This window comes from Anolis carolinensis, unplaced genomic scaffold (assembly GCF_035594765.1).
Source record: "Anolis carolinensis isolate JA03-04 unplaced genomic scaffold, rAnoCar3.1.pri scaffold_10, whole genome shotgun sequence".
Lineage (NCBI taxonomy): Eukaryota > Metazoa > Chordata > Lepidosauria > Squamata > Dactyloidae > Anolis > Anolis carolinensis.
Window position 1 is genome coordinate 17,982,695 of NW_026943821.1, and position 26,385 is coordinate 18,009,079.

Consider the following 26,385-nt stretch of genomic DNA (forward strand, 5'->3'; position numbering starts at 1 on the left):
AATGTAAAATTTGGGAACATGAAACTATTTGGCAAAACGTTCATTTAATTTACAGTGTAGTAAAGGTTACAGGTAAAAAGCTCAACTGAGTGTGAAAAGGCCTATTACACAAATGTACAAACGTCTGTACAGAGACCCACTTGTTTTACCCTGCCTCCCCGATGCTCAGTATCAGCCAGGCTTGGCTTCACAGATCTAAAATTAAAAGTTTGCATTATCCTGGGGAGATGAAGGGCTAAAGATCAGCAATCAATAAAATCCCAACATATGTACCTTGCAAAACAGTCACTTTTAAAAAATATTTTAAAATCCAGCAAGGGAAAGCTCAACTGCTTTAAACTGATCGTATTCTGAAGAGCCAATCACAGAGCAAAGAACTGCTCTATTGTATGGAAAGCGTTAACTAAACATATCACAAATTAAGTAACCAAGGATCGGGAATATGGAATACTAAAGGTTATAAGCCATTCATTGTCACAACTGAGTATATGATGTTATATAACCACACAATAAAGAAACAGTGTCATCCTCACAAAGGGCCCCATGTACACTATAAGATGAAAAAGAGAAAAGCAGGTTGTGCAGAAATGAAGTCACTTCTATTCATTCCACTGACTCCCAATATGGTAACATATACTGTTTCATATTTTTCTCCTGCAAGTAGCAATTACAATGATTTATTTGGCCCCCAGCCTGTGTCTGGACCAGTACTTTGAGGGGCAAATGTAATTTTGGAGAGAGGTAATCTTGCTGAAACAATAGGCAAGCCTATCTGAGTTGAACATTTTTGAAGAATTCCACTGATTTCAACAGCTGAATGAGAACTTACAAGTTGTTGTTGAAGGCTTTCATGGCCGGAATCACAGGGTTGTTGTGTGTTTTCCAGGCTGTATGGCCATGTTCCAGAAGTATTCTCTCCTGATGTTTCGCCCACATCTATGGCAGGCATCCTCAGAGGTTGTGAGGTATGACATACCCACATCTATGGCAGGCATCCTCAGAGGATGCCTGCCATAGATGTGGGCAAAACATCAGGATAATACTTCTGGAATATGGCCATACAGCCCGGAAAACACACAACAACCCAACTTACAAGTTGGTTCATTTTCCTAATAAAATCAACATCAAAGGACTTGCGGAGGCTGTGCCTGTCATGGGATAAGCAAGTCTAACTCCATTTAAATACACAGAACCAAGAAGAGGTCAGTCCAACACTGTGATTTAACCGTCTGCACAGTGTTTAGAGTCTGGATACTGAACAAAGACACCACAGAACTCTAGCTCTAACTTCAATGTTACCTTCATGTGTACTAAATATCGAGGACTGAAACCAAGTACTTGCTGCCTTAAATTCATTTTTGCTCAAACAGGGAAGTCAAAAGATCAAATTGTCATGCAATAAAGCTGACATCATGAAACTTAACTTGTGCCACATCCCTATCTGACTAAACTGCACACGTTATAAAATTTCAGAGACTGGGTGACTTTCCTTGGGCTGCTGCTTTTGGGTGACCCCAGAATAGATGACACACAGATAATGGCATAGGCCAAACAAACCATACAGGTCACTTCTGGGTATTCCTAATCGCATCCTAAATACTGGTCAAATGCCACTATTCTGTCATTTCTTTTGTCAGGAAAAAACTCTGCTGGACTACTATACCATTTCAAATTCAATTCAATTCCTTTTCTCATACTTTTGATGCTTTCAATCTATGATGCGAAGGAGAAATTCATCTCTTCCATTCTAATTTACTGCTCACTCAGTTCCATTCCCTTTCAAAATGGCGATGCATGTTTACAATGCACATAAAAAAGTACACTAGACTGAAACCACCTCATGATCTTGAATTATAAAAGCAAACTACTGCTTTTTACTTACATGGAAATTATTTGATAAAAGCTTGACAAAGTGCTATTTTAGAACGTATCTGCTGTCGAATAAACGTATTAGTCCAAAACCAACTGGTTGCAAATGAATACAATCAGTACCTAACAGTTTTGAATTTATGTCGCTGCAAAAAACGGTAAAGATTTACTGTGAATTACCTGACAATGTCCTTTAAATGTGTGAATAAAGTCAAAACAAAATCAGCAATGGGTCTGTAAAGGAAGGGTAATGAAGAAAAGGCTGCTAGGCAGTGTGGTTCTGCAGGGAGTGGAAGATACATGTTTGCCTTTCTTTTCTTGACCCTGGCAGAACTCTTTGGAAGGGAGTTCAGCCCTGTAACTGAGCTATGTATGACATACACAGTTAGGATTCGAGTCTCAAAGCTGCCAATATACTTGTACAGTTTTTTTTTCTTCCAACGGCTAGTTGGTCCTATCCCACCCACTAGAAGAGGCCAAACTTCTCAGATCAAGAGAGAAGGGGTGGGCTTCTTGCCTGGCCAAGCTTCTTTTGCATACTTCTTTTTCTTCGGCTCATTCACACCTTCGGGATTAAACACAGCTGGGTTTGGAGCTGGGTTCATGGTCACTGTTGAAGGAGCGACAGGAGTCAAGTCCACATCTGGGGCAAGGTTAGGATAAGGCATGGGCAACCCTCCAATGAGAGCTGTGCCATGGATGCCATGAGACTGAGCGCCCGCTTCACTGTGAGTGGGAGGCAAGCCACCGTACAATCCCCCGCTGTAGGGAAAGTTCTGCATCCGCCGCATTGCAGCTTCATCCACACTCAGGGACCCAGCATTTTCCATGCGCTTCTTCTGTAGAGAAAAAGGAATCTGTTTCACACAAAAATCTCCCAATATAAGGGGTAGGAGGGGAACTACTGTTGTCTCCTCCTTATAATAAAAAATATATATTTTTTAATTTATACCCTGCCACCATCTCCCCAAAAGAACTCGGGGCGGCTCACAGAAGCACTTCAAAGTGCCGCATAAAACAACAGTACCTCAGCATATAAACAGCAACATAAGTATAAAAACAACAACACACATAAAATCCCATCTGATAAAATTGTAAGAATTCCTAAAACATAGTAGAACATGTGAATTCCAAGTATGAAATCCAGCTCACATTAATGTTGGGCCTTGCAAGAACGCCTGAATGTGTGTGTTTCTAATCCACTTTTTTGCACTATTACAAGACTGTGGGCAAAATTTGTGTTTTTAAATCTTTAATCTTAGCAGGGTGCTGAGAAATCTTTAGGTGCAATTAACAGTAAATAAAAATTAATTCAAGAAAGAAAGAAAGAAAGCAATTGGATTTTTAAAGTTTTAATTATAATTCAGTGTATTTTTTTCTTAAATCTTAGCTTGTATTTACATATGAACCAGGCATCTCTTCTGGCTGGCCTATCTAGGCAATTTTAAACTATAACATTTAAATTGGAATTTATTTTGTTTTTATTTATGTATTTTAACTATGTTATTATACCCTGCTTTGAGGAGATATAGGTAAGATGATGATAATATAAGTAATAATGTTTTTTTTTTAAAAAAAAACCCTCAAGTAAATTGCTAAATTAACAAAGCCAAATTCCTTGTTTTGCTTGTTACGTAGTTTGTCCAACTAGAATTCCTTCGAAACCACAATTCTGGGTTTGTATACAATAATAAGCCAGGAACTATACAAACTAAAACCGAATGCTGGTTAGGATCACTTTTTAGCTAAAGGTAAGGGTGGGGTAAAACATATGGGGTGAAATACATATATTAAAATGTATTTCTATGAAATTATATGTGAAAATACATGGAACAAAGATTAAATACAGTAAATGCAGGACATGAGTTTAAAATGTATTGTTAAAAACTGACTGGGTAGGCTTGCCAGAAGAGATAGGTCTTAAATTGTCTCCTAATGTAATCAAGTGTCAGGCATCATCTTTTAATATTTCAAAATTCTGTACAATTCTATGGCAGAAGGCACCAAACTGGCTGCAATGCTGTTCTGATTCAGCAGCTTACCTTCACTGGGACAACTGCAGTCTGTACCATGTTTCTGAAACGTCCAACAGAAGGGTCCACATCCTCTGTATGAGCAATCAGATTGAGGAGCAATCATTATTTCAAAATTGATTTTTAAAGATAGTCAGTATTCCTTATCCTTTCCCAAATAAAGAATGACTACATTCTTCACGTAGCCCTTATACTTTAAAAATGTACGTGTTCTGACTTACGTACAAATTAAGAACAAACCTAGAGAACCAATCTTGTCCGTAACCCGGAGGCTGCCGGTACACACCTGGATTGATTATTTCATCATCATCACTGAATGTTACTCTTGAGTTCTTCCGTTTCCGTTTTGGTCTTTGGATATCTAAATTTCCTTCTTCTATGGTTAGTGTGGAGATCCTCTTGTTGTGTGCGGTGTTAAATTCTGTCAGATTCTAAGAAGCCCAAGAGGAGATTATTAACACAGTATACGCTTTCAGACTAAAGCATTTATATCTTCTCTTCCATTCCCATCTCCAAGCTCTTACCAGACATAATTACAAGGATGAAGGAGAATAATGCTGATGATGCTAAACCAAGGAATAGATATTTAACTCAGAGGGGCCTACGAGTCCAGTCATGAAAATTATGTTTTCCACAGAAATATGCTATAAATATTCAATGCTAATTAGCGCTCTTTAGTGCCTGGATGTCAAACTCATTTTCATGGAAGGCCACATCAGTCTTATAGCTTTGAGTTCCTTTCAAGGGAGATAAAGCGGGGTATAAATAAATATACTACTACTATTACTACTACTACTACTACTACTAATAATAATAATAATGGTTGTCTCCAAAGGGGTGTTAAATCCATGGATGGAGAATCTGTGGATACAGAGGGCCAACTATATTTTTTTTCATGGTGCTCTTTAGTTTTTACCCCATTTGGGTTTTTACTCCATCACTTTTGATTATCCACCATGTGTACTGTGGATAATGGAATTGCAGCCCAACAGCATTTGTGGCTCTGAGGTTGGGGAAAGGTTAAAGGATGGTTTATTATCAGACATCATACTCATGAGCCTTGTATTTGCATTCAAACCCCATTCTCCTGACTAAGAAGAACAAATTGTAGCCTTCCAGATGTTACTGCAACACAATTCCTATCAGTAGAGCTGATGGGAGTTGTCATGATGTCTAATGATGGAGAATACAAGAGTTGTGCATCTGGAGACCCACATAAAATGACATGGTGGGCACCATTCAGCCCACAAGTCTTCAGCTTGATACATGTGCTTTAGTGCTATCGTTGATGCTTTAATTTCAGTCACAAAACCTGAATTCTCTCTACAAGACATGACACATGCGAAATACTCACATCTAATTCAGTTTCCTCTTCTGGTAAACCAAGCAACCCTTTGAGCTCATCATCTTCACTGGTCATTTTCTCGTCACCTTTTACTGCAGAGGGTAACGTTTGAGGTTTTTCTCTGAGTGTGTAAGCCCGCGTGGAAGCACCAAATGAAACTGTAGAGTCAATGGGAATCTGTTGAGGTTTGTGAGGCTCCAACCGAATATGACCCAGGAATGTGCCATGTGCTAACAATTTTGGAATAAAAACAAAAGAAATACCAACCATTCACTACCAGCATCTTATTTAAATCCACACTGGGCTCCTGTAAGTGTTAGAATTCCATCTTCCCAAGCTTAATTTACTTTAATTGTTTTTATAGCTCAAGATTTCAAAAAGCTTTCACAAGACAAAAGAAACCCACCTTCTGGTACTCCATAAGTAGAACTTATACTCCACTGCTCATTTGGCTCAGGGTTTCAAGGTTATAATTAAAACAGCCAGTGCCCTCTAATTTTAATGCTTTTCTTTGACAGTAAAACGTGAAGATAAATAAGCTTGAATCAAAATCTCATAAAATTAATCCCAAACATTCCCTTCTTTTCCCATACAAGCCAAGTATATTACCTGGTTAATTATCAGTCAACTTACTGCTGTTGAGATCTATCAGAAAAACTCTCTTCAGATGTTTATGGTAGACCAAGGCAGCATGGACCCGAGAACATGACTGGTGATCAATGGTAAAATCGCAAAGGTCAGGATTTCTCCCAAAAAGGTAGTATTTTTTCTCATCAATGATTAGTTTCTGTAGTAAGATATCAGACAGAAAGCAATGTAAAACTCACACTTTTCCCCGTATTTTCTGTGCCAAGTACAAAACCAGAGAGAACCTTATACTAAAGGGGAGCATATTAGCAGGGAGAAGAGACTCCCATCCAGAAAGAGAACTCCAAACTTATTAGACTGAGGCTGTTTCCCTTTGAAATGCTAAACCACCACATTAACTGTCAGCAGCAAAAGGATAAAGACCCCCACCATTTTTTTATAAGTGCTGATCCCATGGTGAGACATTTTATATGTGAAAAAAAATTCTCTGTTTTTCATCTTCTATACAGCTATTCTGTTTCATCTTATTTTGTGCCTGGATTGTTTTTAGTACTGCCAATTGAATTACCTGTCTTGGAAATGTCAACATACAAGAAAGCCTTCAAACCAATTATCATTATCTCCTCACCGAAAATGGGAGGGACAAAGGTGTGGGCATAGCAATCTCCCTAATGTACCAGATTTCTGTAGGAATGTCTCTTTCCAGAGGAAAGCCTTCCACTCATGAACTCCTGCCTGTAGTCTGAAGAGCTACAATTCACATACCTCAGAGAGAACTAGGTTATGCTAACTGTGAAGCAAAAAAGAAAAAAAAGAAGAAAGAAAGAAAGAAAAAAAACCCCTCAATCTTGTCCTTTGTATGATACAATATTTAAAAATACACAATAATAATCAATCAATCAATTTATTTATGCTCTGACCAATGGTCATGTGCATTCACAATTATAGTCAAAAAAGGAGGGAAGATTAAGAATAAGAACCATATGCTATAACAAAAGGTCATCTGATGTACAAAAAAGACATTATAGTTACATTCAGATAATATTTCCCGCTATGATTTCTACTACCAGGCAAACAAACAAACACAAATCCCACACTTCAGCCTTTCTGTGCTCCTCATAATAGATGAGATTGGACAATTCAAAATAGATGCCCCCCTTTTGTTTTTAATGTTAGATTCTCTTCTTGTCTGTGGAAGATTAAATCTATTCAAGGTTGGAGAAGAGAGCAATATACAATTTCCAGTTTCTCTCTGGCTGCAGTCTTCGGAGAAAGAACATTTGGCAGAATGACACCTAACCCAAATAACATGTGTCCTGGGACGGACTAAGCTATTGCTTTTTGCCACTCTCAGATAAAGGTATGGTCCTGTTTTTATAAGAGTGAAAGTACAGTACTCATACAATGTCCCATAGGTGAATCGATCCTGGTTCTTTAGGTTGATTTTTAAATTAAAATCTCTAGATGTATACATGATTTACTAGCTGGCTTTCCATTCATCAACCTATTCTAAAACATCCCTTCTGATACAAAACCAATTATCATGTATTTGTATTATCAGCAAACAGCCCTGATGCTGAATACACAACCTAGGAATTACTTATGGTACTTCCTCCTCTAATTCGAGTATTTTCATAAACTTCACCCTTAAAAACAGCTAAAGGAGTTACAAGTAAAGTTTGCACTCAAACATTTAGTTCAGGGATGTGCAACGTAAGGCCCACAGGACCCATGCCCATTTTTGTGGCCTCCTGGCTGGAAATGATCTCTGGGTATATGCAGAAGGCTTTTACAATATATTTAGAACCCCACCCCTGACCTCCCACAGGTCAAAACAAAATGATGTGAAATTAAAATGTCTCTAAATGCCCAGAAAACTCACACCATAGACACTGGGGGCATTTGGATACAAACCTGTTTTGATTATTATTTTTTGTTGGTGGAGAGTGCATTCCTTCAAGTCAGGTGCCAGGACTACTTGAGAGAGAATGCTATAGACTTTGTAAAACTATGACTGCATAACATTGAGTCGTGGCAGTTAAAGTAGTGTTAAACTGTATTAATTCTACAGCGTAGATGTACCCAGTCATATGCAGATTCGTATGTGCCGCTGTGTTATAACCCAGTGTGATCCTGCACACATTGAGCTTAATCACATGGCTTACTTTCATGTTGCACTTTTTAGACCCAGCCAATCACTAGTTGTACTTCTGCACTCTATATAAGAGAACAAAAGTAGAGATGGCTTGGTTAGTATCAAGTGCTTAAACCTGTAGGAATTTCAAAAAGTACATTATTTGCAACTGCCAATTTATATTATGTTACTTACAATTTTATGGAGCTCAAGAGATATTCCCAGGATTACTTATAATTCATCCACGAACAGTTCAGCTGGATATTTGTTCTCATTTTAGTAAGCTGGGATATACATGAGACATTTTGTACCTCCTGCCTACTTGACATGTTTCAATTAATCCAGGAAATATTCAAGTAGTTATAGTTTCCCATTATGTCTAAACTGGATTACCAGAATAGAGCAAGCAAGGATCATAAATCATTGTTTGATAAGCATGGTTTCCTGGTTCAGATGTAATGGGAGATTATGATTTGGTAGAATCTCTTTTCCTGTAGTATGAACACACTGCTCCATGTCTTAATCTCCAGATCAGCAGAAAACAAGTTGCCCCCTTCTCAATATGACATCCTTTGAAGTATTTAAACATGGCTATTATGTCACCTCTTAACCTTCTCTTATCCAAGTCAAACATCCACAGTTCCCTAAGTCACTCCTCAAAGGACTTGGCTTCCGTTTTGGCCACTTTTCTTTGTACATGTTCCAGCTTGTCAATATCCTTCTTGAATTGTGGTGCCCAGAGCTGGACACACTATTCCAAATGAGGGCTGACCAAACAAAAATAACAGAGTGGGACTATTACTTCCCTCGACATTTTACTCCTATTGATGAAGCCTACAATTACTTCCCTCGACATTTTACTCCTATTGATGAAGCCTACAATTACATTGGCATTTTAAGCTGCCATATCACACTATTGACTCATGTTCAACTTTGGTCTACTATGACTCCCAGATCCCCTTCACATGTACTGTTTTAAAGCCAAATTATCACTCATCCTATATCTGTGCATTTCATTTTTTTCTGCCTAAATGTAGTTGTACATTTTCCCATGTTGAAATACATTTTGTTTGTTTTGACCAAACTCTCTAATCTGTTTAGGACATTTTGGATTCAGATTGAATTGAGTTGCCTGAGAAAAGGGTTAGGGAGAGGAAAACATAGCACATCTATGCAATGGCAGTCTTTTTTCTAGTGGTTTGGGTACTTGGATATAAAACTGTTAGTCAAACATAGTAAGGCGCTTGGGATATCACCAAAAGTGCTCAGATACTCTGGAACACAAAGGCAGAAGAAAATATGTGAGCTATTTGCTGTGTTTTCTACCACTTAGTATTTCTACAGCTACCCAGTGCCAAATGAATCATCCTGGTCCATGTTCAAATGCTTTGCATTTATTTTCGTACCTCAATAAGTTTGTCTCCTTTGACTACATCCAGGTGCAACCCTTGCGGAGGCTTTCCTGCCCTAGAAAACAAAACAGAGGCAGGTTTGGTTTTGGAATTGTAACCTCTAGTTATCTAGTTATCAACAAATCAAAGGCAAAGGTTTCCCTTGATATTAAGTCCAGTCGTGTCTGACTCTGGGGATTGTTGCTCATCTCTATTTCTAAGCCAAAGAGCTGGTGTTGTTCATAGACATCTCCTAGGTCATGTGGCCGGCATGACTGCATGGAGCGCTGTTACCTTCCTGCAGAAGCAGTACCTATTGATCCACTCACATTTGCATGTTTTTGAACTGCTGGGCTGGCAGAAGTTGGGGCTAATAGCGGAAGCTCACTTCGTTCCCTGGATTCGAACCACCAACCTTCCGCGGTTTAACCCGCTGTGCCACCGGGGCTCCCCAACAAATCAAAAGTTATCATTAAAACAAAATCCGCCTCTCACATTGTTTCTGAAGAGGTGCAACAACTGTAGCTCCAACAACACTATATATTTAAGCAGGTAATGAAACACAAGTTAAATACTGGAATTTAGAAATCTGGTGAAAAAATTATGTTTCATTTAGTACTTAATCATCACCTTTAGACTGCTGTGAATATTATTCTTAGATGACACAACTCATGTGGAATTGGCTGCCACTAAGATTTGGTACAGTTACTAGTTAAAACAGCTTTAAAATTAAATTCAATAAATACATTATTTGGGATTGCACTGGAATCTCCCTTGAGGTAATATGCTATTCAGTAGTGGTTCTTAGCCTGTGGTCATCTATATGTTTTGAACTTTGGCTCTATGAAGCACCTGCCAGTATCGTCAAAGATGAGGGTTTCTGACATGCTTGTGGGTTTCTTCCTCCCACCCTGGACTTTCCACAGATACATAAGCTTGATTTTCCTGTATACACCAAAAAGGATGCCTCTGTGTATAAACTCAGTGTACATTTTTAATCATGTATGAAACATCAACAGTGTGTTGTTGAAGACTTTCATGGCCGGGAACACAGGGTTGTTGTATGTTTTCCGGGCTGTATGGCCATGTTCTAGAAGTATTCTCTCCTGACGTTTCGCCCACATCTATAGCAGGCATCCTCAGAGGTTGTGAGGTATGTGGGTGAAACGTCAGGAGAGAATACTTCTAGAACATGGCCATACAGCCTGGAAAACATACAACACCATCAACAGAGTGGTTATTGAATGTGTTGATGAAGGCTTTCATGGCACGAATCACTGGGTGGCGCTGAGTTTCCCGGGCTGTATGGCTATGCTCCAGAAGCATTACCTTCTGACGTTTCACCCATGTCTATGGCAGGCATCCTCAGAGGTTGTGAGGTATATGGGTGAAACGTCAGGAGAGAATACTTCTGGAGCATAGCCATACAGTCCGGAAAACATACAACAACCCTATCAACAGAGTGGTTATTGAATGTGTTGGCAAAGGCTTTTATGGCACAAATCACTGGGTGGCTTTGAGTTTCCCGGGCTGTATGGCTATGTTCCAGAAGCATTCTCTCCTGACGTTTCGCCCACATCTATGGCAGGCATCCTAAGAGGTTTTGAGGTCTGTTGGAAACTAGGCAAGTGGGGTTTATATATCTGTGGAATGTTCGGAACTCTTGTGTGAATGTTGCAATTGATCACTTTGATTAGCATCGAATAGCCTTGCAGCTTCAAAACCCGGCTGTTTCCTGGCAAGTGGGGTTTTTCTGCGCATGCTCGAAAGCCTTTAAAAAGGCCTCCGCACATATCCAGCGCAGGGCATGAATCTGAGGGGAGGGGGCTTGCTGGCCCCTCTCCCTCTCCTCCGCGGCGGAACTAGGCCTGCTTCTGCCCAAAGCACCTGCCCCGCCCCACCCGGAGCCCTGCCCTCCTCCCGCCCTGCGCCGCCTCCTGCCTCACCAGCTCGGGCAGTCGAAGAGCGGGAGGCCGCCTCCGCCACCACCGCCGGCAGAGTTCGCGTTCGCCGCCATTTTGCTTCTGCCCCATTCAGCCTGGCGCGGGGCAGGCCGGGAGTCTGGGGGACCCGGAGGGAGGGGGGAGGAAGGGAGGGGGACCCGGCGTGCACCGCGCGAGGAGGAAAAGGCTGGGCTGGAAGACAGACCAAGCTGGCTCTGTGGTGACGTCACCGGCGAAAGCGCGGGAAAGCTCCTTCCTCGGGTTTCGGAGAGTTTTCCGGGCTGTATGGCCCTTCTCTCCTCACATTTCGCCCAGGAATCCTCAGAGCTTGTTGGAAACTAGGCAAGTGAGGTTTATATATCTATGGAAAGTCCAGGGTGGGAGAAAGAACTCATGTCGAAGGCCTTCGACAAACTCTTGTCTGTTTGAAGCAAGTGTGAGTGGTGCAATTTAGTTTTTTTAATTGATTTTAATATTAATTTTTATTTACATACATTAATAACTTACAGTGAAAGAACATACAACAGTGAGCTTTTTCATACAACAACCCCACCACCAAGGCCTGAACAAGTATTGATGAAGAACTAAAAAATATGGATTTTTAGACATAGAGTCTCACTTATCCAAGCTAAACGGGCTGGCAGAAGCTTGGATAAGCGAATATCTTGGATAATAAGGAGAGATTAAGGAAAAGCCTATTGAGCATCAAATTAGATTATGATTTTACAAATTAAGTACCAAAACATCATGTTATACAACTAATTTGACAGAAAAAGTAGTTCAATATGCAGTAATGCTAAGTAGTAATTACTGTATTTATGAATTTTGCACCAAAATATCGTGATACAGTAGAGTCTCACTTATCCAACACAAACGGGCCAGCAGAACGTTGGATAAGCAAATATGTTGGATAATAAGGAGGGATTAAGGAAAAGCCTATTAAACATCAACTTAGGTTATGATTGTACAAATTAAGCACCAAAACATCATGTTATACAACAAATTTGACAGAAAAAGTAGTTCAGTACGGAGTAATGCTATGTAGTAATTACTGTATTTACAACTTTAGCACCAAAATATCATGATATATTGAAAACATTGACTACAAAAATGCGTAGGATAATCCAGAACGTTGGATAAGCGAGTGTTGGATAAGTGAGACTCTACTGTATATTGAAAACATTGACTACAAAAATGGCTTGGATTATCCAGAGGCTTCGATAAGTGAGACTCTACTGTATATTGTATGCACATTAGAACCAGTGAAATGTAGAAAAATCAGACTCTCTCTGTGTTAGATTTTAGGGATGCACAAGCTGACAGGACAAGCTGGGAGAAGGGGGGCCTGTTATCTATACATTCCAGTGTGAATTGGTTCCTAGTACAGCTTGACAGGCCAAGAGTGGCCTCTTGATGGATCTCTCTTTGTGTCTGCGACTTGCTACATGCTTTTAAGAGTACTTAGATAGGAAAATGCTGATTGTGCATATTTATGTCCATGTATGCAAGCATGTGAAGTGACGTACTAATGACGAGATGTATGTAGAAGCATGTTCTTTGTCTGAAAATGTATATAAGGCAAGTCCACGCCTTGATCGTCTCTCTGGAAAGCTTTTTTGGAAGAGATTCCACTTCCAGGGACTCAGCTGAAATAATAAACTGGACTTTTTGGCCTCTCAAAAGGATCTTTCTTTGCGTTATCTCTCCCTTCATCTACAAGAGTATCATTTCATTTACCATAAAATTTATAATTCTACCATTAAACCAATGTAATATCCAAAATTCCTAGGAGCCCCCAGATAGCGTAGTGGACTAAGTGACTTGAAGGTTGGGTTGCTGACCTGAAGCTGTCAGGTTAGAATCCCACCCGGGGAGAGCACAGATGAGCTCCCTCTGTCAGCTCCAGCTCTATGCAGGGACATGAGAGAAGCCTCCCACAAGGATGGTAAAAACATCAAAACATCCAGGCGTCCCCTGGGCAACGTCCTTGCAGACGGCCAATTCTCTCACTCTAGAAGCAACTCCAGTTGCTCCTGACACGAAAAAAAAATTAAAAATTCCTGACCAACAAGTTGTATTGTTTTCCTTTTTCACTTTCAAGAACATATTTAATAAAAACTGACCAGTATAAATCAAAATCAGATCTATTAATTTTCCCCTGAACACCCTCATTTCCATTGATAATTTATCATTTAGAGCTACATTCCATACCTCCCCATATCATGCTTCCAGTGTGAGATTGGTTACTACCTTCCAGTTCCTTGCAATTATAAGTCTCGCCACTGTGAGTAAAATAATTACCAATTCTTTCTTTTCCATTTCTAAATTCAACTTTGTGGCGTCCATTAATAATGCTAACCTCGCATCCGGAGTGATGTTTAAACCTATAATGTTATTGATGTCTATAAATATGTTACTCCAAAAACTGATCACCTGGGGGCATTCCCACCATAAATGAAAATATGTCCCTTTATGCATGCCACGGATCTCGATTGGAAAAGGGTTCTAAAGTGGAGAGTGGTTAAGAATTTGTCAATAAGATTAAAAGAATATGTATACAAAGTCATATGGAGATGGTATACCACACCGGCTAAGCTACACCAGATGGATAGGAAACAAAGTAACTTCTGCTGGAGATGAGATGAAGTGTTGCAATTTATTACCTGGCTGATTCCTGCCTGAGGCGATATTTTGTTGGGATGTGTTAGCTGACCCTGATTGTGTCTTGTCCGGAATTCCCCTGTCTTCTGGGTGTTATTCTTTATTTACTGTCCTGATTTTACAATTTTTAAAATATTGGTAGCCAGATTTTGTTCATTTTTATGGTTTCCTCCTTTCTGTTGAAATTGTCCCCACGCGTGTGGATTTCAATGGCTTCTTTGTGTAGTCTGACATGATGGTTGTTAGAGTGCCAGCTAACACCTCACAACAAAGGATTTCCCCAGGAAGGAATCAGCCAGGCTGAAAAGCCTTGAAGCTGCAAGGTGATTAATTGCAACATACACACTTTCCTCCCACTCTGGACAGTCCACAGATATACAGTAGAGTCTCACTTATCCAACAGAAAAGGGCTGGCAGAACGTTGGATAAGCGCATATGTTGGATAATGAGGGATTAAGGAAAAGCCTATTAAACATCAAATTACATTATGGTTTTAAAATTAAGCACAAAAACATGTTTTACAACAAATCTGACAGAAAAAGCAGTTCATTACACAGCAATGTTATGTAGTAATTACTGTATTTATGAATTTAGCACCAAAACATCACAATATATTGAAAAGACTACAAAAACATTGACTACTAAAAGGCAGACTGCATTGGATAATCCAGAACATTGGATAAGTGAATGTTGGATAAGTGAGACTCTACTGTATAAGCATTCCTTGCTTAGTTTCCACTATACCTCACAACCTCTAAGGATGCCTGCTACAGATGCATTGGGAAGCCCTGGCTCTCAAGCTTCTAACTGGAGGTCAGATGTTACCAACAGTGGTGTGGATTTTGAAGTGGCACAAGCAGGGCAAAGGGAAGAAATGTGCCAAGAGGAAAATGCATCAAGCAAACCCTTGTAGGGACCGCTTTCCATCTGGAAATCTATGTCCTCATTGCGAAAGACCATGTGGATCCGAAATAGGTTTCTACCATCACTTATGGCCATTAATTATAGCCTATGATGCTGATGATATTTGAACATTATCATACATGAAGACAGCAATTTCCCCAGGCACTTAAGAGTTTTTAAAACCCAGATCTATGGTGAACCCAAAGAAAAGATAACGTCAAATACTTTTTTAAACGTTTATTGTAGTTAAGAAGATGGAATGACAGAAATAGTGCAAAGAAAGATGTGCAACTGAGGGCATCATTCCTCTCCAACACCAACTTTCACAGTTTAATATTTTTAAATTCATAATTTTTTCTAAAAAAAAAAGATGCATGTCAATGAAAAGATGTAGCTATTTTTCTTTATACAGAACTTTCAATTAGAACCTTTTCAAGAAGTTATGTCTGAGGAGTGGCATCATGCTAAGAGCTTTCCCAGTTATTTTAATATCAAATCTGAACAATCAAAGTCTCAAAGTAGGTTACATTAGGAAACCAGGTTTCCATCTTAGAAAGTGCATGGGTTTATATGCTCGCTTCACTGAACCCGTCATACACAAAGAAGGAAACTTAAACCTTCCTTTTATTGTTAAGGAATGGAGATTTCAGTTTTATCAAAATAGGGGAAACAATCAAGAAATTGATTATAGTTTCTGTACTAAAATATGCCATTTTCTCCTTTCATGTGAGAAATGAAGAAATGGAGTGAGTACAAGCCCATTCTCATGGTTTTCTACTGTATTTGAAAGCCATTTCTTGCAAACAATAGGGAGAAAAGTGATAATTTTCAGACAACTACTAGAAAGATCAGAAATTTTCTGTCAGAAGGACATAAGTGTATGCATGTGTCTTCATTTTCAATGAAATGGCTGACTTTTCCATGCTACCTTAGTTATCACCTATTTGAAACCCTGTGCAAATTCATAAATGGTAGTGTTCAATACATGTGCTACCGGTCCACCGCTGAGAAGAAGCCCATCAACAGTTACAATCTCACTGGGCAATAAGTTTGGACACTATTAAATGATTTACTGTCACCACAGAAATGTAATCAGGAGAAGGCCTTTTAGAAAACACTAAACTATTTGCTAGTTAAACTAGTTATTACTAAGAACATTTTTGATTTCAAACCCAGATGACCCCAACATTTTTCACTATGTATGCCATTTTTAAATGGAGGTGCTTAAGTTCTTTTGACAAGTTTTTAAAAATCCTGCAATATAGAAAACATTTACTTCTGTATGCCATGAGTGGTCTCTGAGCCCACTGTGCTGCCTTATAAAACAGCATCTAAAGCTTCAGAAGCAGTGCATGAAGGATGGGAAACATGAGCTCCTTGAGAAATTTTTGAATTGCAATTCTCATAAACAACTGACATTGGATGTTCTTGCTGGAACTGAAACTGCAGCATAACATGGAATATCACATATTCCCTACACTAATATTATGGTGTAGCCCAGGAACAGTTTTAAAAGAAAAATAGATGCCCACTGCGTATGAGCACAGACCTCAGTAGCACTTTGGATCACAAGAGATTTGTACGAGAGAGTTGGTTGGATTTTGCCCTTCATGGTAGTTATTCCTATGCAATTCATTTGTAAAAAGGAAGTACATATTAAAAATGTTACATCTGTAGTGCATATGCCATAAAATCATATAGATTATCACACTTGTTAACGCTTTTACATTCAAAATGGCAATATATTAAACAAAAAAATACCTCACAAGATAAGTTCAGTTACATTAAAAAAACCTTACATTAACTGATAAATACTGCCTTCGTGGTTTACTAAGACCACAAACTACCTATCTTCATGTTAGCTTCTATATAGTACAACTACTAGAGAAAAACAGATTTTTGTTCCATCTCATAATCAACTCATTCCACAGGCCCATCTATCCATTTTTCTCTGGTGGGGAAAAAGCAACAATAACAAATTCAATTTCATGTAAAACATTTCAATGTGCTGTGTACCAGATCAGTAATCCCAAGATTACAACAACCACAGTCAGACCAGTAATCAGGATGCAGATCTTCTTACGAGATTTTTTCTATTAAGAGAAAACAAAAACAGAAAAATCTATACTAAGAACATGGTAAAAGAAACAATCAGAGCTTGGAAAACTACTTTTAAAAATCGTAACGCTAATAGAAACAACTTTCACGTATGACGTGGTTTCTTGTTTCTTTGCTAGGCGACAATAAAAACACGGTTGCAGACGTGTTACCTGATAATAAGCAGCTCTCTGTAACTGATCATTGGCATTTTCCACGTGGACTTCTGCATTTTCTACATTTGCTTCTATGCTATCTGTACATAAGAGAAACAATAACAAAATCAGATGTATGACTTTCTTACAGAGTAGAGTAAACTCTGTGTCACACTACAAAACGATTGCAAAAAAATATCAGAGATACCCAGATAGGAATGAAGGATATCCCTTATCTCATCCATGATAACTAGTGGCCTGTTATAAGAATGACGGAAAACAGCTATGCCTGATTATTAACTGAGGATAGCAACAGGGAGAATACCACTCCCTTCCAGTCTGAGGTTATCTTACAGGTCATATCTCTGTATATGACCCAGCTTATGTTTTCACATATTCTAAGAATGGATTTCTCTGTCTCATCACCTTCAGAGGCACATCTAGAAGGAAGAAGGGACACAGCCTTCTAGAAATTATGCGAAAACAAATAAAGCATTGCAAAAGTAAACAAAAACATTTTGAAATTTCTAGAGATCATTTAAAGTATTCTTCTAAAATGCATCCAGAAATGATTTTTTTTCATCAGCCACAACTCATTTTTTAATATATCTGCTTTTTGAAATGCTTTGGATTGTTGGAAGACAGGATTATCTGTTCTTCTTTCTATTGTGCTGTCTACACCTGCTCTGTAAGAGGTTCTGGAGGAAGCTGGTGTTTATCTTGTCTGCTGTAGGGCAGCCTTGGGATCAGCTGAAGCCCTGTTCTTTCCCAGCTCAAACTATATTGCCTTACCTATTGACTGCAGATTCCCCCCCACCCCATGTCAAATGAAACTTGGCAAGATACCTGGACAACCAAAAACATTAAAATGTATAAGTGTAGATGAAGTGCTTTAGCCAACATGAAGCAAATGCTGGTATACACTTACCAATTATGTCTCCTTGATCATGGATCATCATAGCCAAATCTTTAAATATCTGATTCACATCCAGGATATCTGCCTGACAGGAATGTTGCAAAGATTTATTGTATTTTTCTATATCACCCATATATTTAGGGAAATTATGATGAAATGAAAACTAGGCAAAATGAATAATTCTCTAATGTGCCTTAACTCTAAATAATCAACAGATAGTGTTATGCTTGTATGATAGGTCTTTTCTGCGCATTTTCTTCCTACAGCTATTTGAGCTCCTAAAAAGCCACTTTTTTGCAACTTATGACCAGTAACAATCAATTAAAAATACAACAAACAGGCACTTAATAAAGATACTTAATCAGGAATAAATAAATTATAATATTTATTTAATTAATAGGATTGCATAAACATTGTAAAAATGCCATGCAAACAGCTATAATGCCATGTTAAATAATGGGAAATGATTAATAGAAGATCCATCAGAAAGGACTAGGTAAGAATTGTTTAACTGTGAAATTGATTAGATTGTACTTCCAACTCTATACGTTTATGTTACTGAACTTCAAAGACGGCATTCTAACTGGTTCCTCTTTCATTTAATTGCACTAGTAAAATTTTCATTAAGCCACTGACCAAATTCTTCAGTTCTACTGAAATGGTAATAATTGAGAGGTATCATTTCAATGTTGAGAAAGCTCCAATTTGGTTGCCAACCTGAGAACAACTATCAGTTTCTTATATGTGAGCGATATATTCTCTCTGATGAAGATTTGCAATACATTCTCTCTAATTCTGGAGAAGGCTTTATTTTTTAACATTTGCTGGCATTACTCATTTGAGAAAAATCTTTGTCCAGATAAATGTCATATGCATGACCACCACATATACATATATGCTTTGACTTGGCTTCAAAAGGACACCAGCTCTTCGGTATGCCTATCTTAATACTTCTTTCAACAAAACAATGTAAAATCCTATCCCATTTACCTCTATTTTCCTAATGGCAGTTTCTCTCTCTTTAATTAGTTCAAGGTCTTGTTCTGTTATTGCCACATCTTCTTCTTGAGACTGCATCTGGTTCCATTCTTCATTGCTGCAGGTAGAATGAGAAATAACAATTTGCACCTCTGATAACTGCAGCTGTAGTCTTCATAAATTGGGTGTCCTTCAACTGACTATGATTTCAGCTCACATAGTCCCCCACTCACCATGATGGTTGGCCATGATGGTTAGATTTTATGGAGGCTGTAGGGCATCCAGTCATTGAATGCAGTGCATTTTGATTGTAAAATAATGTTGTCCAATATTGTTTGAATTCACTGTAATGCTACATGAGCCTAGGATACATCTCACATATATAATCACATATATAATGACTTAATTGCACCTTCAGAATCCAGCCATTCTTGCTAAAAATCAAAGGTTTGAAAAGTATTTGCAACAGGAATGAGTTATACGTTGTGCATGTCTTCCTTCCTAATATAAGATGAAACATGAATATTTTTGTATTTGAAGGGATAGAGGTAAGGGCTTTCTCAAAGCAAAATATATTACCTGTCAAATGACATCAACTGTTCTTCCCTGCGCCTCTCATCTGCCTGTAAAAAAAAATTGGTTCTAAGTCAGGCAAGGCAGGATTTGTATTACAACAGATTGGGAGAATGTGATGTAACAATAAGAACATTTAGTACCAACACTAACCTGCACTTCTTACCGATTTCAATGGACATAATATAAAAAAAAACACACACACACCAGAAGATTTTGCGATATCTTATGTCTCGAGAGAAATGAACTCAGTTTTATTTAACCCACAAGGTGTCTTTTAGACCAGGTTTCCAGGTCAGTAAACAAAGTAACCCTGTACAGTAAGTCTGTTTAAAAAATAAAAATGTAAAAGCTTCACTTTCTTTGATATTGCTTATCTTCTCATGGAACATTTTGATGAGAGCTAGATAAAAGAAGAACATTAAAGGACTATGCAGGGATGGAATCTGGCAAAAACTAGAACCAAATATGGTCAGATTGATAAGATACACTGCAAAACAAATTTCAAAAAAGTAGTTACATTTCAATGAAGCATCAAAACTAGACATTTCCTTTAGTAATGCGTTGGCCAACAACTTACACTGAGTCGGGAACCAGCTCTTGCCCGGGCTACGGTTTCCTTCTCTTTCTCTGACACTCTTCTCTGAACTGCTTGGAAGTTATTTAAGGCCGCAGAAAAGTCATTCATTAAGCGTTCCTTTTGAAGCTTCTGCTGGCGCTATAAAACAAAAATTGACTTGTCACTTATTGTACCAACACTATCAAAGTAAAGTCAGCAATTTCTTACATTTCTCCTTTCCTTATTTCTAGCCCAAACAGATTACATTTGTTACTGTAACTCTAGAGCAGAACTTTTCAAGCTTTTCATGTTGGTGACACTTTTTAGACCTGTATCATTTCGCTACACAGTAATTCAGTTTCACTAACAAACCAGAGTTTAAACCAACCACTTATGCAGACACATACATAAATTGCAATCAGCTGATAGGCTGTTAGGAATGGTGGAAGTCCAAAACACCTGGAGGGCCAAAGTTTGCCCATGCCTGGGTTAGCCCATACAAAACCATGATAACCATTATCTAAGAAACTAGAGCTGATGCAGTCTTTCCAAAGCAGTTTTCTGATTCAGTGCCCCAAATAATTCCAGGAACATGCCTAAAAACCAAGACACCAAGGGTTTTTTTGTTGGGCTGTGTTGATGTTGTTGTTGTTGTTATTATTATTTGTTACCCTCCTCTCTGCAAGGCTTGAGGTGAGGTACAGTATAGGTGAATTGCATAGATAAAATCATACTACCCTTAAAACACAAATAATAATAGTAGTAGTAGTAATAAATATAGATATATACATACCCAGCTTACTAAGAACGAAAACAAACACTGAGCAATAAGGAGAATAACAGTGGAGGAGAAAGGTAGAGAGGGAAAGCAGGGGAAGAAGGAGTAGCATCGGTCAGAGTGCTTCTGGACATGTGCAGAGCACCTTCACTGGTGGTGACGGGCACTGCGTAAATAAACAAATGATGCTCCTATCTAGGCAGGCTCCTCTGGAAGTGGCATGAAAGTGGCCTGAAAGCAGACTCTAACACCCATCAAACATGCCTGTACTCTTAAATATCTAAAAGCATAACGACAAGTATTGTTAGAAAAAATAATTTCCTTTCAATCCATCAAAACTACAGAAAGGCTTCACAAACCTGTTCCGATGTAGATAAAGGAAGTGGCAGGGAACCCAATTCCTTCAGGTATTCATTTGTCTCTTTGGCGAGTTGGTTTGCTGTGTTCTGCAACTGTTGCCTATGAAAAATGCATTGTTTAGCTTTGGTTTCTAGATTTTTAAAATGGTAACATTATGTCAGAACTGGAAGAATGTTACCCATTTTTTTTGTTTAGTTTCCTTATGCAGTGAGTTGTGATGGCCATACAATCCCTGTTGTGAGTCCCAAAATGTTAACATTTCACATGCTACTGAGGTAAACAAGCACTCCTAAGTTGACAGCCTTTTTATATCAGGCTATAAAAGAGGCCACTTTACCTTTGCCCAACTGTTATCCAGAAGCCATTCCACCTGGCTGAGAAATCTCACAACATTAAGACCTTGTGCCTGACTTTGGGGATGTGGCTTGGGGTGAAAGTTCTCTCTCACTTTAGCTCTATGTGGGGGAGAAGCAAGTATTCCGCCTTGTCACTACAATGCTCAGGTTAAGGATTGTTTAAATTGATCATACTTACAAGTTTTCCTGCAGTTTGCTAGAGTCCTGTTTGGTTCCCAGCTGGTTCATCAAGTTCTTTATCTGAGATGCTACAGAAGCAAAAGTAATGATCTGTTATCAATTTGCCATAAATGTTATCCATTAAGCAGGTGCTGCTAAGAAAATATTGTTCAACCCATATTCTGATACGAACTATGTTTATCTGAACATAGATTACATTGGCTTCAATTTTGGTAATGTGCTTCAAGTTTGCAATGTATTTCAAAATGCATTTTCACTAGCCAACACACATCCCAATATATTGAATTATTTCATGCAGCATAAAGTCGTCTTTTAATGAATAAAATATATTGTCAGATTCAGAAAATAAAAAACCTCTTGCTATTGTAAAGATAATGATTCCAAAACAGAGGCTGACAAAGTTTGTCAATCCCACAGACCATTTTGGTCCCTGGGCAGATCACATATGTTTATTGGGCAGATCACATAGGATTGAATGTTTGCCATATATGTACCTGTAATCCACTCTGAGTACCCTCAGGGAGACAGAGCAGAATATAAATAAAGTATATTTATTATTATTATTATTATTATTATTATTATTATTATTATTATTAGGCTATGGGTAGGAAACTCAAGGGCTGTAGTGTCCATGTCATCATTTCATCTGTTCTCACAGTTCAAGGATGCGACCCAGGAAGAGAGAGATAGTGCCAATAGAAACAATTTGGCTTCCTGGACCATGGTTTTAGGCTTAATAAAATTGGGTTCCTGGCAAGGGATAGCTTGCACCTCCCAGAGGTTGGTAGAAATGTTTTTTGCTAGGAACCTCACACATTTGACCAGGAGGGCTTTAAACTGAGTTATCTGGGGCAGTATTTGCATAGGTGGGAGCTTATCAAGTATTGGAAGCCAAGTTGCGTATATCTGGGGAAAAATAAAGTGGAAAAGAAACTAAAGGAGTGTTGCTGATGAGGTCTACTACAGACCTCCAAGCCAGACTTAGGACTTGATTGAGCAGCTCCATTGGCTGCCTATATGTTTCTGGGCCTAATTCAAAGTGCAGGTTATTACCATCAAAGCCCTATACGGTTCAGGTCCAGCCTATTTATGCAACCGCCCCCAATGGCGCAGCAGTTTAAACCACTGAGCTGTTGAACTTGCTGACCGAAAGGTTGACGGTTCGAATCCGGGGAGCGGGGTGAGTGCCCACTTGTTAGCCCCAGCTTCTGCCAACCTAGCTGTTTGAAAACATGCAAATGTGAGTAGATCAATAGGTACCGCTCCGGTGGGAAAGTAACGGTGCTCCACGCAGTCATGCCAGCCACATGACCTTGGAGGCATCTACGGACAACGCCGGCTCTTTGTCTTAGAAATGGAGGTGAGCACCAACCCCTAGAGTTGGACACGACTAGACTTAACGTCAGGGGAAATCCTTTACCTATAAATAAGCTGGGGCCCTGTGCCCCTAACCTCAGCCAATATTGAGGGCTGGCTGTATTACAGGTGCAATAAAAAAATGGAACTATGTGAGGGTTTTTACTGGTACAGTAGAGTCTCACTTATCCAAGCCTCGCTTATCCAAGGTTCTGGATTATCCAAGCCATTTTTGTAGTCAATGTTTTCAATATATTGTGATATTTTGGTGCTAAATTCATAAATACAGTAATTACAACATAACATTATTGCGTATTGAACTATTTTTTCTGTCAAATTTGTTGTATAGCATGATGTTTTGGTGCTTAATTTGTAAAATCATAACCTAATTTGATGTTTAATAGGCTTTTTCTTAATGCCTCCTTATTATCCAAGATATTCGCTTATCCAACATTCTGCCAGCCCGTTTATGTTGGATAAGTAAGACTCTACTGTACCATGTTTCCCTGAAAATAAGACAGTGTCTTATATTAATTTTTGCTCCCAAAGATGTGCTAGGTCTTATTTTCAGGGGATGTCTTATTTTTCCATGAAGAAGAATTCACATTTATTGTTGAACAAAAAACTGAACATTTATTATATACTGTACAGTAGTTGTCATCACAAACAAGCATAACCAGACAAACTGAATCCTATCAAGAATTTCTTGTTACTACCAATATTTCCATGTACAACACTTCATGGTACATATATTTACCGATCCTGCATGCTATTCCCAGTTCTATTGTGTTCTAGCGTATTGTTATTGCTTGTGGTTTATACTGTTTTAATTGTTCTAATGTGCTTTTTGTTTGTATTGCTACATTGTGTGTTGAGGCCTTGGCCTTTGTAAGCCGCATCGAGTCCTTCGGGAGATGCTAGCGGGGTACAAATAAAGTTTAATAATAATAATAATGCTCTGGTGTTCTGGTTGTTGGGCATGCTTCCAAACAAAAACTTAGCTAGGTCTTACTTTTGGGGGAGGCCTTATATTTAGCAATTCAGCAAAACCTCTACTAGGTCTTATTTTCTGGGGATGAGGGTTTTTACTGGTATATAAGGATTTACCCTTCCACACAGCTATATAATCTGGAATATTAAGGCGGGAAATCCGACAACTACCTGCTTTGAACTGGAATATATGACAGTGTGGACTCAGATAACCTAGTTCAAAGCAGATATTTTGATATTCTAGGTTAAAGGGTTGTGTGGAAGGGCTCTAAGACTTCATTTCAGACCTTAAATTACACAAAAACTGAAATGCAGTTTCTTAAAGGTACAGTGCAGATATAGACCAGCTTGGGCCTTCCTTTCAGGTGTTTTGGACTTCAACTCCCAGCATTCCTCACAGCCTCAGGCCCTTTCCTTTTCCCCCTCAGCCGCTTAAGCGGCTGAGGGGGAAAAGGAAAGGGCCTGAGGCTGTGAGGAATGCTGGGAGTTGAAGTCCAAAACATCTGAAGGGAAGGCCCAAGTTGGCCCATTTAGGCATGTAAATAAAAGCTGCATCTTCGTCCCATTGACTCACTGCTCTGTGCCAGGCGCTGGACATTGGTGCTGCAGGTCTGGATAATGGCGCTGAAGTCCCGGGGCGGAAGGCCCCCGGGCCTGTAAGTCTCCAACGGCCCGTAAGACATGGTCGAAGCCGGAGCCCTGGAAATCAGCTCGAAGAAAAAGAGAAACAGAAGAACCGAGCCCGGCAGCCGACACCTTGAAAGCGACGCACGCGCAGAACACAACTCTGCCAATTCCCGTCTCCGCGCAGGCGCACAAAATAAACCCGGAAGTGACCGCTCGTCGCTGCTTAGGCTGAGGCCGTGACGGCAGGGTGAAGGAGGAGACATGTGCGCATGCGTCTCGCCGGTTGCCATAGCAACGCAGTGTTGTGGGCCTTAGTCATTTCTGCTTCGGAACATCCAGAGAGCCAGGTCATGGTTTTTTCATATATGAAACTCTTTAGTCAGAAAAGAAAAATTCGGGAGGGTTGCTGTGAGTTTTCCGGGCTTTATGGCCATGTCCCAGAAGCATTCTCTCCTGACGTTTTGCCCACATCTATGGCAGGCATCCTCAGAAGTTGTGAAGTCTGTGTGTTGTCGAAGGCTTTAATGGCCGGAATCACTGGGTTGTTGCGAGTCTTCTGGGCTGTATGGCCATTGTATATGCATATACAGTAGAGTCTCACTTATCCAACATAAACGGGCCGGCAGAACGTTGGATAAGCGAATATGTTGGATAATAAGGAGAGATTAAGGAGAAGCCTATTAAACACCGAATTAGGTTATGATTTTTACAAATTAAGCACCAAAACATCATGTTATACAACAAATTTGACAGAAAAAGTAGTTCAATATGCAGTAATGCTACGTAGTAATTACTGTATTTATGAATTTAGCACCAAAATATCACAATGTATTGAAAACATTGACTACAAAAATGTGTTGGATAATCCAGAATGTTGGATAACCGAATGTTGGATAAGTGAGACTCTACTGTAATATTAATAATATTATTTTGTAATACAATATAATACTAATAATACAATATAATAATATTAATTATATATTACATGTAATATTATTAACAATATTACAATAGATATAGTACAATATGGTAATTTATTACCAGTATTGTGCTATGCTAATAATATAATATTGTATGTAAATTTAATTTGTAAGCCACTCTGAGTCCCCTTCGGGGTGAGAAGGGCAGGATATAAATGTATTAAATAAATAAATAAATGTCCCAGAAGCATTTTCTCCTGACATTTCACCCACATTTATGGCAGGCATCCTCAGAAGTTGTGAGGTCTGTTGAAAACTGGGCAAGTGGGGTTTATATATCTAGAATTATGTCCAGAGTGGGAGAAAAAAACTCTTGTTTGTTGCAATTGGCCGCCATGATTAACATTCACTTCACTTCACTTTATTTCTTAATTAGTCGCTCTCCACCAGAGTGCTCCAAGCGACTTACAATTTAAAATATCATTCCACAATATAAAAACATTCAACATAAAAACATTCAACATAAAAACATTCAACAGTGACTATTTGGCAAATTAGATCTGATTTACTTAAATGCACAACCAAACAGCCATTGAATAGTCTTGCAGCTCCAAAGGCTGGCTGCTCCCTACCCGGGGAATCCTTTGTTGGGAGGATTATTAAATATTGTTTT

The 26,385-nt window shown here is 38.9% G+C and overlaps 2 protein-coding genes and 1 non-coding gene across 4 annotated transcripts; all 3 read right to left on the minus strand.

Annotated features, from left to right (window-relative positions):
* Positions 1 to 25: 25 nt before the first annotated feature.
* Positions 26 to 11,460, minus strand: ppp1r8 (protein phosphatase 1 regulatory subunit 8). 2 transcript variants are annotated; one of them, XM_016998235.2, is made up of 7 exons: positions 11,307 to 11,460; positions 9,376 to 9,436; positions 5,881 to 6,034; positions 5,257 to 5,477; positions 4,189 to 4,333; positions 3,912 to 3,976; positions 26 to 2,708 (listed from the first exon to the last, which is right to left on the minus strand). In XM_016998235.2, the coding sequence occupies exons 1-7, from the start codon at positions 11,375 to 11,377 to the stop codon at positions 2,355 to 2,357; spliced, it is 1,071 nt and encodes a 356-aa protein (XP_016853724.1). In that variant the 5' UTR covers positions 11,378 to 11,460; the 3' UTR covers positions 26 to 2,354. The 2 variants fall into 2 exon arrangements, with proteins under 2 accessions (XP_016853724.1, XP_016853725.1); XM_016998236.2 differs by lacking the exons at positions 9,376 to 9,436; positions 11,307 to 11,460 and adding an exon at positions 7,750 to 9,358 and having other exon boundaries at positions 5,857 to 6,034.
* LOC134293896 (small Cajal body-specific RNA 1) lies at positions 7,936 to 8,101 on the minus strand. The gene has a single exon (XR_010000870.1). It is a non-coding gene; the product is annotated as a small Cajal body-specific RNA 1 (non-coding RNA).
* A 3,629-nt stretch (positions 11,461 to 15,089) lies between the features above and the next one.
* On the minus strand, positions 15,090 to 24,977 carry stx12 (syntaxin 12). Its single transcript, XM_062962474.1, has 9 exons — positions 24,740 to 24,977; positions 21,818 to 21,887; positions 21,283 to 21,382; positions 20,167 to 20,304; positions 19,593 to 19,636; positions 19,026 to 19,131; positions 18,048 to 18,120; positions 17,138 to 17,220; positions 15,090 to 16,960 (listed from the first exon to the last, which is right to left on the minus strand). The coding sequence occupies exons 1-9, from the start codon at positions 24,846 to 24,848 to the stop codon at positions 16,868 to 16,870; spliced, it is 816 nt and encodes a 271-aa protein (XP_062818544.1). The 5' UTR covers positions 24,849 to 24,977; the 3' UTR covers positions 15,090 to 16,867.
* Between the last annotated feature and the right edge of the window lie 1,408 nt (positions 24,978 to 26,385).